The 11,314-nt window shown below is 40.5% G+C and overlaps 1 protein-coding gene across 1 annotated transcript; it reads left to right on the forward strand.

The window, feature by feature from the left end:
- The first annotated feature begins 3,011 nt into the window (after positions 1-3,011).
- LOC133611655 (protein L-Myc-1b-like) lies at positions 3,012-5,275 on the forward strand. Its single transcript, XM_061968651.2, has 3 exons — positions 3,012-3,203; positions 3,440-4,023; positions 4,516-5,275. The coding sequence occupies exons 2-3, from the start codon at positions 3,492-3,494 to the stop codon at positions 5,097-5,099; spliced, it is 1,116 nt and encodes a 371-aa protein (XP_061824635.2). The 5' UTR covers positions 3,012-3,203; positions 3,440-3,491; the 3' UTR covers positions 5,100-5,275.
- Positions 5,276-11,314: the final 6,039 nt, after the last annotated feature.

Raw genomic sequence — 11,314 nt, forward strand, 5'->3', positions numbered from 1 at the left:
TACACAAAAAAGTTTATTTTACCCTGTTAATATCTACTACATCCATTTGTATTTGTGTTTGACCTTCTCTTCTACTGTTGCAGAATATGATTGTTAGCTTGACTGAGATTCAGGGATAGTCTGTTTTTGTCAAACCATGTCTTTAATTTGTTCATATACTTTATTATTTATTTTAGCTTCTATGAGTTCTCTCCTGACTCAAAACACAGTTGTATTGTCTGCAAATAGAATTAATTTTAAGCGCTTCATAACTTTACAAATGTTTGTATAAAGATCGAACAATTTTGGTCCCAGTATTGATCCATGGGGTACGCCTAAAGCAATATATAGTGTTGTAGACATATGTTTGCCTAGCTTCACATATTGCTTCCTGTTGGTTATGTATCTTCTTACCCAGTTCAAGACCAACCATCTGATGCCATATTGTTGTAATGTGTTAATTAAATATTAGAATGAATTGTTTCAAATGCTTTTGTTAGATCCACAAACACTGCAGCTGCACACTGTTTAGTATATATCACATTGGTAAACTATTCTATTATATCCATTAATGCCATCGATGTTGAAATGGTGGCTCTGTAACTGTATTGAGTTCTCTGCGAGGGTTTCACTTTTTTTAAATGTGTCCAATCTGTTGTTAAATAATTTTTCAATGATATTAGAAATGTGTGGAAGTAATGAAACAGATCTACGTAAGATGGTATTTTTCTGTAGTCGTATAAATCGTTACAACTTTTGCTAATTTAATTTTATTTGGAAATGTACCTTTTTGAAATGATAAGTTGCTGATATATACGTTAAGGGTTTTAAAACCTCTTCAATAACCATTTTTTATTGTTTTCATACAAATACCGTTACAATCAGTATAGGTCTCGTATTTACCTTTATTCATAATTTTGATCATTTATTTTCCTGTCAAGTCCGTGAGGAACATTGAGTTGAGATCTCTGTTTATGGTGTCATTTAAGTCCTCATCTGACCTGGGATCTGGAATTTATCCTTCCAGATTTGGTAAAAAATGTATGAAGTACTTACTAAAGCCTTCAACTACTTCATTCATATTGTAATTTTTTTACATTGCCATTTGAGAAGTATTGAGGGTAAGTCTTCTTCGTATAATTTTTAATGATATTTAGGATACCCCATGTTGCTCTTATGTTGTTTTTCTTCCTGTCTGTAATGTTCTTTCCCACATGCTTGTAAAATGCTGGTTAACTTGTTGTTGTAAGTTTTGTACTCATTATCTGCCTTGATAGATCTTTGTGTTATAATTTGCTTTATAATGTATTTTTCTTGTAACAAGTATTTTTCTGTCCTTTTGTCAGGTTGATTGTTGTTATTTTGCTTTTTGATAAGTTGTTTCCATGGACAATGTTTTGTCATAAAGCATCATGAAAGTGTCAAAAACATTACCATACATCATCAACATTAGTACACTGTTGCATTTTCCCAACTTTGATCTTTCAGATAATTCTTTAAATGCACTCATGCTTTTCTTTGTGCAAAGTATTTGAAATGTGTTTTTGTCTTCTTCTTGAAGTTTCTGTCATGGATTGTAAAAACTGATAGATGATCACTGATGTTGGGCATTACCAGACTGCTTGTAGTATTGTTATCAAAATGATTAGTAAAAATATTATCAATAAGAATGGCACAGTGTTCTATGAGTCAGCTTGATCTTGTGATTTTAATATATAAACTCATGCTATACATAGTATCTATAAAGTCATCAATGTTATTTTGTTTAATAGGGTTAAAGAGGTCAATGTTGAAGTCACCACATAAGAAAATTACCTTTTGACTGATTTAAGTGAAGGTTGCCTTAATCCAATCCTCAAACATTTCAATACTTGACGTAAATGTTGTACATACACATTGATCAATATGAGTTTGCTTTTTTTCATGACATATTTCAATGGGTATATTTATCTCAAATGTTATCAATAACAAAATTACATGTTATTCTACGACTTTGTAGTTCATGTCATTCATCACGTACACATGCAACTCAGCCTCCATTCTTGTTGGTTCTGTTGATGTGATTTAGTTCCTCACCTCCCAGATCAAAATCTCTTCCTTTTTTAGCATTGATCCATGTCTCTGAGATAGCGATCACTCTGAAGGGTTGGTTGAATTGTAACAAAAACTTCATGTTGGTGTAGTTTGCATACAAGCTTCTGCTATTGAAATTAATAATTGACAGTTTGTTTTCGGAATTAATGTTGGTATTGTATTCTTTATCTGTATAATAAAAACTATTATTTCTGATGTGAGAGAAGAAAATCTGTCTGGGTCTGTATTCTCCAATTGCAGACTTTTATGTTCTATGTTGCAAAAGGTTTTCAATTCCATATTGGTGTGAGTGCATGCCTCAGTCCGGTTCCTGTTGTCCACTGATAAGTCCTCAACTTCTACAACGTATCAGTTTATTTTTAGAGTTCATGGTGTTAAATGTATCTGTCCAGATCGTTGATTCTTTTCACCACCAAAACTTTAGCTTTTTTGGTGAGCCATTTAACTTTAGGAATATATTGCAGTTTAATATCCAAGTGTGTTTTATTTTTCCATATTTCTTCAAGCATCTTGCTTTTTTGTATTTAATTCACAAATGTACAATACCTGCCCTTTTATACATAGACATTCTTAATCTTGCACAAACATATACATAAATAAAGTAAAATGAAAAAAATTATTTTGAATAAACCCAATACAATAAACACAACTATGTACATTATGTCTTATAAAAAGGTATCGCTATTTTTATAACACATTTTTGCAAATACTGTCATTTGAAATCAGCTTTGCACACAGATACAACATAGATATGTAAATATAATCATTTGACCGCTCTCATGTTATTAAGTAATCATAGTATGTCAGCGTTTGCGACCATATTTCAATACGCCCATATTTGGAGACGCAGGCGGGCGGGCCGAGGTGCTCGGTCCCACCCCTTATGCAAATGAAAGGCTTACCCGGATCTACTACTGCAGATATTTGCCCTGGCCCCGCCCTGCACTTTTGTCGTCTTATAACAGGATTTCTCACTGGCGCGAAAAAACGCACTGCGCGGCTTCTCTTTCACAGGACAACCGCCTGCTTCCTGTTTGCCGTCTTTACAAAGAACTCACTTCAAAACAAAGAAACGCAGCTTCACGTATGGACTCTACCGGTGGGAATTGTCAATGACCTACATTTACTCGGTGAGTATTATGAAAAGTCAAATAAATACGTGTGCAAGTTTCCCACCAAGTAGTTAGATGGGCCGAGCTAACTTCACGTCTAAATATACATACCAGCTGATGTCGTAATCATAGGCAGTTCGTTTCATTCAAAGACTTCAAAGATTCTCACTTGCAGCAATTATGTATTTGATCTGTATAAAGTGGCTGTGATGACCCACCCACCGGATGTTCATGCATTCTACATTCCCATTCAGGTTTAAAAGGATTCCATAACCCTAAAGGAGGATTGTTTAATCAGCGCGAACAATGGAGTTGGACTGTTACCAGCACTATTTCTTCGATGACTTTGACACAGAAGAGGATTTTTACAAGTCAACCGCACCGAGTGAGGGCATTTGGAAAAAGTTCGAGCTGCTGCCCACCCCTCCCATGTCGCCAACCCGGACTCTGCAGGGCGGGGATGAATGCATGTCGCCGGGAGACAAACTGAGCTGGTTGTCCAAAGTCCTGGGTCAGGACGAGGAGTACGAGGGCGAGGGCTTGTTCGGCAACCTCAGCTCCATCATCATCCAGGACTGCATGTGGAGTAGTTTCTCTACCAGCAAGCAGCTGGAGAAGGTGACCGGGAGGCAGTTGGCACCGCCCCAGCGACCCGGAGCTGCTCCCGCGGGGACACAAGCACACCCGAGGCCGAGCAAAGCGCAGTGCGTCTCGGCCGGCGCTCCGCTCCCCACGTCGGCGGCAGACTGCGTCGACCCTGCGGCGGTTCTCACCTACCCGACCAGCAGCTGCAGGAAGCCGGCGTCGTCTGGCTCCGAGTCTCGGTCCGACTCCTCCGGTAAGATAGATCCATTACTGCATAAATGTTCGTTGCGAATGTAATTTCAAGCGCAAAACGGCTTGTACTTTTTTCCCGCGCCACATGTGTCTTCTGCGTGTTTAAAAACCGCGCCCCCGTCACTTTTAGCGTCATATTAATCACCCTCTGCATTGCTATCAGATGCGCCATAGGGGCGGTGATTTATAGCGGCATGCACACTAAACTTTCAGATGGCGTCCTGCTGCTATCAGGTCCCCTCATTACAATTGCTGATGAATGTTCCTTGTGGTCCATGACAAAGGCTCGAATTCTTCTCTGCTTCAATGCCCTGCAGCGGTGTGTGTGTGTGTGGGGGGAGTTGTGATGTGCTTGCTTGACTATGGAATGCACTTCCTCATTGCCACATAATTTGGATTGAGCAAAAGCAGTTGTCTCTACTGCACGTGTGTTTTAGCACATCATCCTGATAATGGATAAAGTATAATTCTATATCTTTTCATATGATCACAGATGATGAAGAGGAAATTGATGTTGTCACCGTGGAGAGCAAACACAACCAAGCCCGGCCAGCCAGTGTCCGTAAGCCAGTGACTATCACAGTCCGTGCTGACCCCTGTCCCAGACGCTTCCACGCGTCCGTGCACCGACAGCAGCACAACTATGCCGCACGCTCCCCAGACAGTGGGCCTGAACCCGATGAGGACGACGATGACGAGGATGATGATGATGATGATGATGAAGAGGAGGAAGAGGAGCTCCAAAGTAAACGTATGTGTTGTCCGAGATCCAGTCAGCCCACCTCTCCCTTAGGAAGCCCTTTGAACTCTGACACGGAGGACACGGACCGCAGGAGGAATCACAACTACCTGGAGAGGAAGAGGAGGAACGACTTGAGGTACAGGTTCCTCGCACTACGGGATCAGATCCCGAGTCTGCAGTCAGCCAAGACCCCTAAAGTGGCCATCCTGACCCACGCCACGGAGTACCTCACAGAGCTTCACGCCAGGGAGAAGCGACAGCTGCAAGAGCGCAAACGCCTCAAAGCTCGACAACAGCGTCTTCTTCGCAGGTTATCTGCATTGAAGCGTTGTTGAAACTTCCAAAGAGACATTTTAAAGCCACCCTTTTTATATGACAACAGGCCTCAATGCGAACAGTTGTATTCGGAATAATCTCATTTAAGACTGGACTTCTTGATTTGATCTCGTCATTGATCTTTGTGTGCCTGTTTTTTTTGCACAGTTTTTTTAAAGCGAGGTAAAAACAACGAGATATTTTATTGTTATGCTTTGTTTGGAGTTGAGAGAATCTAATGTGTGATTACCGGTGTGATATATCCTTGTGTGGAAGTGGGCTGAGATGACTTCATTCCATCATTGCACATACATATTGGAGTGGAGTGTAAACAAGCCTTGCTGTGTACAAACGATGAGTGTGAGAGCTGTTTTGTAGTTTTGTTTCTGCGGCTATTCAAATTATTCTGTAAATAATATCTTATTTCTCCTGGTGGAGGAGCAAAAACAAATTTAAGGATCATCACAAAGCTTTGCTCTTTTGTATAATTTGCCACCAGGCATTGAGGAGCCTCTATTTTGTTAAGAAAAAGCGGGGGAGGAGTGGAAGACAAAAAAGTTTGATAAGTAGCACTGCTGTACTTTATTCTCACGTGTCACTTTGTGATCTCAATGCATCTACTGATATTGGTTAATCCAACAGCAACATTACATTTTATACCCTATTTGCAAACAAATAAGTAGATTTTTTACTCACATGGTAGACATTTTTTGTGAAAATTGGAGCTGTCAATTATTGAGGTGATGTAGATAATTCTATTGTCTTTAATCTGATTAAAAGTTTTAACAGTGAACCCATTTTGCAGTGCAAAATCTCTGAAATGTATCTGGTAGTGCATTTTGGGCAGTTTGTCAATTCAGACATGATGCCTACATTTTAATGACAAATTACCACAAAATAGCATAAAGACAATGGCCGCACTGTTTGAGTAGAGATCTATTTCTTACATAATGTACAATTCAAATGTCCACAGTCATGAATGTAGCACAAGTTCCTTTCTTTATGTCAAAGTATACTTAAAAATAGTGCTTAAAAACCTACATTACAAATAAATGTATGCTGAAATGCAAGATGCAGCTGAACACATTTTTTGTTGATATTTTAAAACAAAATATAAGTTAGCCAACACGGTGCGACATGGGTTAGTGCGTGTGCCTCACAATACAAAGGTCCTGGGTTCGATCCTCGGGCTGGGGATCTTTTTGTGTGGAGTTTGCATGTTCTCTCCGTGACTGCATGGGTTCCCTCCGGGTACTCCGGCTTCCTCCCACCTCCAAAGACATGCACCTGGGGATAGGTTGATTGGCAACACTAAATTGGCCCTAGTGTGTGAATGTGTGTTGGCCCTGCGATGAGGTGGTGACTTGTCCAGGGTGTACCCCGCCTACTGCCCAAATGCAGCTGAGATAGGCTACAGCACCCCCCGCAACCCTGAAAGTCACAAGCGGTGTAAAATGGATGGATGGAAGTTGTGGATACCAACATTTTGTCAATGTCCTGGCAAAAACAAATTGTTTCCCTTTGTTTGGGTAGAAATAAGCTATGAAAATAAACGTTACAAACGAGAGTATAGCTCGCGGCCATTTTTATTTTGTAAAAGTAGCTCTCAGGGGAAAAGGGTTGGAGACCCCTGAACTACAGTAATGTTACTGTTGCACATTTGCAATTGGGCAGTTGATGCGGTTGTGACAAGCTGCAGAATCACTATATACAATAAGTTAAACAGCACGTTGGCCCCCTCAATGGGAAATGTGAATGCAAAAAATACCACATTAATAAATCAAAATGAGTATCTGGTCCACACAAGTGTATACATGTTTGTTTAGAAAGACAGACACTTTTTTTGTGTACATGAACAATATGTTAAAGGTTGTTTAATAAACACATTAAGTGCTTTTATATTCCCTTCTTTCTGGAGTCTCTTTGCTCTTGCAAAATGAAACGCGATTAATAGAGACAAAAATTAATCATAATAAATTCATAGCGACCCTGTGATTAATCTGATTTAAAAAAATCAGTAGTCAAAAGGCCTGATTTCCTAAGATTCAAATACTTTGCGCTAAACAGTGTAAAAAAGAAAGCGTATACTATTAGTGGGCATGTTGCATTTGATCTCCTAACACCATGTGCAATTGAAATGTGGTACAGACCGCTTTATTTAAATATAGGCTTTTGCGTGCATACAGGGCTTTTACAACAGAAATGATCATTTTTGTCCAGGGTGTACCCCGCCTTCCGCCCAATTGTAGCTGAGATAGGCTCCAGCGCCCCCCGCGACCCCGAAGGGAATAAGCGGTAGAAAATGGATGGATGATCATTTTCTGCATATTCACGTTATCATGCTCCGACCTGTATGTGTTGAACCAGCAGCACACATCTCTAATCTGTAACACCTTTTCTGAATAGCAATCTAAACAACAGAAACGTCGTGCACACTGCCACTTAATTCTGTGCACAAAGCTGTGTATCGCATCACCGGCGCATTTCTGCTTCTGGAATGACTAATGTAAGAAAATGCATAATGAAAGATGTCTTTTCATGTTGGAGTTATGTTATAGTAGTGTATTTCCTAAATAAAAAAAACATTTAAAAAAATAATGTCAGCAGACAGCCAAACGCCTCAGTTGAATTTGTTTTAATCAGCCTCTAAGTCATTGGGCAGCAATAAAATTAGAAAATTAAAATGCTGAATAGACGACATGTTTAATAATTCTATTACCGTTAGTCCAAAATGTTGCCAAAAGTAAGACGGAAGCTGTCCATCGTCTGTCTGTGCAGCGCAAGAACTGATCCTGCAGCTGTGTGTGTCTGTTTGCACGTACTTCCCACACATGCTTAATAAAACGCAAAATAGTGCTTGCAAAACGGTAAGGAGTGTTGATTAATCAAATTGCGCTTGCTAAATAATCATATTTGCATTTTCTTCTCCCAGTGTCGTGGCCGTTTTGATTATCAGACTATATTTTGCATGCTAATGAAGACAGACGAAAAATGGATTGCATGCCTTATTCTGCTCACTTAACAGACACAATCCACTTTGCAGACATTTAGTAGATCAGCTTTTTTGGTGCTATTTGCTGTTTGCATGTGTTTTAGTACACGCAAACCTTTTGTAGATAAGGCACAAAATGTGTATCTCACATCTTTAAAAAATCTGTTTTTTGACAACACTAATCAAAATGTGTATCCCACATCTATAATAAATCTGATTCTAATAAGGGGAAGATCTTAGAAAGATAAATAGATACAAAATAATAACCAACTGCCTGGTTTACTGCCGCTTCCAGCCACGGTGCATGTCGCGTAAAAGATGAGCGTTGGCCAGCTGCTGGCCTGCATGAGGTTAGACGCCGCTTGTCCTTGAGACTTGCGTGATATCGCGCAGGATCCTTCTCTCTGCAGCGGCTGCACTTGATGCACTCTCATCTAGGCTACACACGTGTTACACCAGGGATATTCAGGTCAGTTGTTTTGTGGGCCACATATCCAGAAAGCTAAAGACGTGGGGGCTGAACTTCTCCCTTCGGTCTTATTTTGTATTTTGCGCAGAACCAGCGTCCTCTGCAGCAGACATTTAATTTTGGTCTATTCATTTTGAATTTGAATAAAATGGAGTGATCGGAATGGAATGATCTTAATTGTCATTGCATGCACAAGTACAACAACATTTTGTTTGCAGCACAAATCTGTTCAAGATTAGACAAACATTGTACAGGGTTACAGGACAGGAATGCTGATGAGTCGCCAGGCACGGAGCCCTCTAGAAGGTGGGAAAAAGGTAGACACTTGGGGAGGATGAGTCGAAAAAGTCGATTTCAGACTGGGCTCCTATTGATGAGGGCCCAGTCTAGAGTGAGAAAAAAACTTGATAGCAAAGCACATATACATATTACAAAATACAACTCGAGACTTGCAACAAGGGGTAAGTAGTAAGGGGGCGGGCATCCGACCCGAAGCTTCCAGCCACTAGGGCACTGCTTCGCGTTCCATCATACCATGTGGGGTGAGGCGAAGGCGTGTGATGGGGGGTGGGCTGTGTGTGTACATATGGCCATTGTTCAGGGTGTAGTGTTGTGTTTATAGGCCTGGAGTCTCTTTCTGCAGGCATATTTTGTCAAAGTTACAGGAGCGCTGTGCTGTTTTTAAGGATCTTCTGCCAGAAAGCTATTATCTCTATGACACTAGTGTTTTGAAGAATCTAAATCTGAAAGTGTTTTTAAATGAGCTCGCGTGCCACCAGTTGAATAGCCCAAATGATGAAAAAGAGAGGACCTAGAATGGAACCTTTAGGGACACTACTAATATCACTGAAACAGTCGAATAAGTTACTTCTGACTACATCTGAAGTCAACAAGCTACAGCAACACCTTGATTACATAAATCGGATAAAAAAATCAAACTGCCAAAGTGAAGAGGACTTAAAGGGGTGGCTTTAGGAACGTCTCAGTTATTTGAATTACAAGTTTGGACCTCGATGTTCCATGTTTGCTAGCAAGGTTAAAATGTCAGTGCAAGGATCTGCCAATGTGTTTATTGTGGTCCAATTTCTTCTGTACAAAAGGAGCCCTGTTTTTTGTAGGAATTGCTGCAAAAATGTTTGTCTCCCAAGTTGTGAACTCAACCAGAGGGCCGGTATGGTGTCATTCTTCAGACAGATTTGGCCCCTGGGCTGCCAGTTGAATAGCCTTGTGTTACACACACACACACATACACATATACTGCACTTTTGGTATGTTAAGAACAGCCTGATGGGTGCGGACCTCTACTTTTATCCACCTCAATTCACCATACTACAAACCCCGTTTCCATATGAGTTGGGAAATTGTGTTAGATGTAAATATAAACGGAATACAATGATTTGCAAATCATTTTCAACCCATATTCATTTGAATATGCTACAAAGGCAACATATTTGATGTTCAAACTGATAAACTTTTTTTTTTTGTTGCAAATAATCATTAACTTTAGAATTTGATGCCAGCAACACGTGACAAAGAAGTTGGGAAAGGTGTCAATAAATACTGATAAAGTTGAGGAATGCTCATCAAACACTTATTTGGAACATCCCACAGGTGAACAGGCAAATTGGGAACAGGTGGGTGTCATGATTGGGTATAAAAGTAGATTCCATGAAATGCTCAGTCATTCACAAACAAGGATGGGGCGAGGGTCACCACTTTGTCAACAAATGCGTGAGCAAATTGTTGAACAGTTTAAGAAAAACCTTTCTCAACCAGCTATTGCAAGGAATTTAGGGATTTCACCATCTACGCTCCGTAATATCATCAAAGGGTTCAGAGAATCTGGAGAAATCACTGCACGTAAGCAGCTAAGCCCATGACCTTCGATCCCTCAGGCTGTACTGCATCAACAAGCGACATCAGTGTGTAAAGGATATCACCACATGGGCTCAGGAACACTTCAGAAACCCACTGTCAGTAACTACAGTTGGTCGCTACATCTGTCAGTGCTAGTTAAAACTCTCCTATGCAAGACGAAAACCGTTTATCAACAACACCCAGAAACGGCGTCGGCTTCGCTGGGCCTGAGCTTATCTAAGATGGACTGATACAAAGTGGAAACGTGTTCTGTGGTCTGACGAGTCCACATTCAAAATTGTTTTTGGAAACTGTGAACGTTATGTCCTCCGGACCAAAGAGGAAAAGAACCATCCGGATTGTTATAGGCGCACAGTTGAAAAGCCAGCATCTGTGATGGTATGGGGGTGTATTAGTGCCCAAGACATGGGTAACTTACACATCTGTGAAGGCACCATTAATGCTGAAAGGTACATACAGGTTTTGGAGCAACATATGTTGCCATCCAAGCAACGTTACCATGGACGCCCCTGCTTATTTCAGCAAGACAATGCCAAGCCACGTGTTACATCGACGTGGCTTTATAGTAAAAGAGTGCGGGTACTAGACTGGCCTGCCTGTAGTCCAGACCTGTCTCCCATTGAAAATGTGTGGCGCATTATGAAGCCTAAAATCCCACAACGGAGACCCCCGGTCTGTTGAACAACTTAAGCTGTACATCAAGCAAGAATGGGAAAGAAGACCACCTGAGAAGCTTAAAAAATGTGTCTCCTCAGTTCCCAAACGTTTACTGAGTGTTGTTAAAAGGAAAGGCCATGTAACACAGTGGTGAACATGCCCTTTCCCAACTACTTTGGCACATGTTGCAGCCATGAAATTCTAAGTTAATTATTATTTGCAAAAAAAAAAAAAAAGTT

This window comes from Nerophis lumbriciformis, linkage group LG08 (assembly GCF_033978685.3).
Source record: "Nerophis lumbriciformis linkage group LG08, RoL_Nlum_v2.1, whole genome shotgun sequence".
In the NCBI taxonomy this organism is placed as follows: domain Eukaryota; kingdom Metazoa; phylum Chordata; class Actinopteri; order Syngnathiformes; family Syngnathidae; genus Nerophis; species Nerophis lumbriciformis.

Coding starts and splice junctions, on each gene's coding strand:
- LOC133611655 (XM_061968651.2), top strand. CDS start 3,492: ATGGAGTTGGACTGTTACCAGCACTATTTCTTCGATGACTTTGACACA. Junction 4,024..4,515: donor GTCTCGGTCCGACTCCTCCG/GTAAGATAGATC, acceptor ATATGATCACAG/ATGATGAAGAGGAAATTGAT.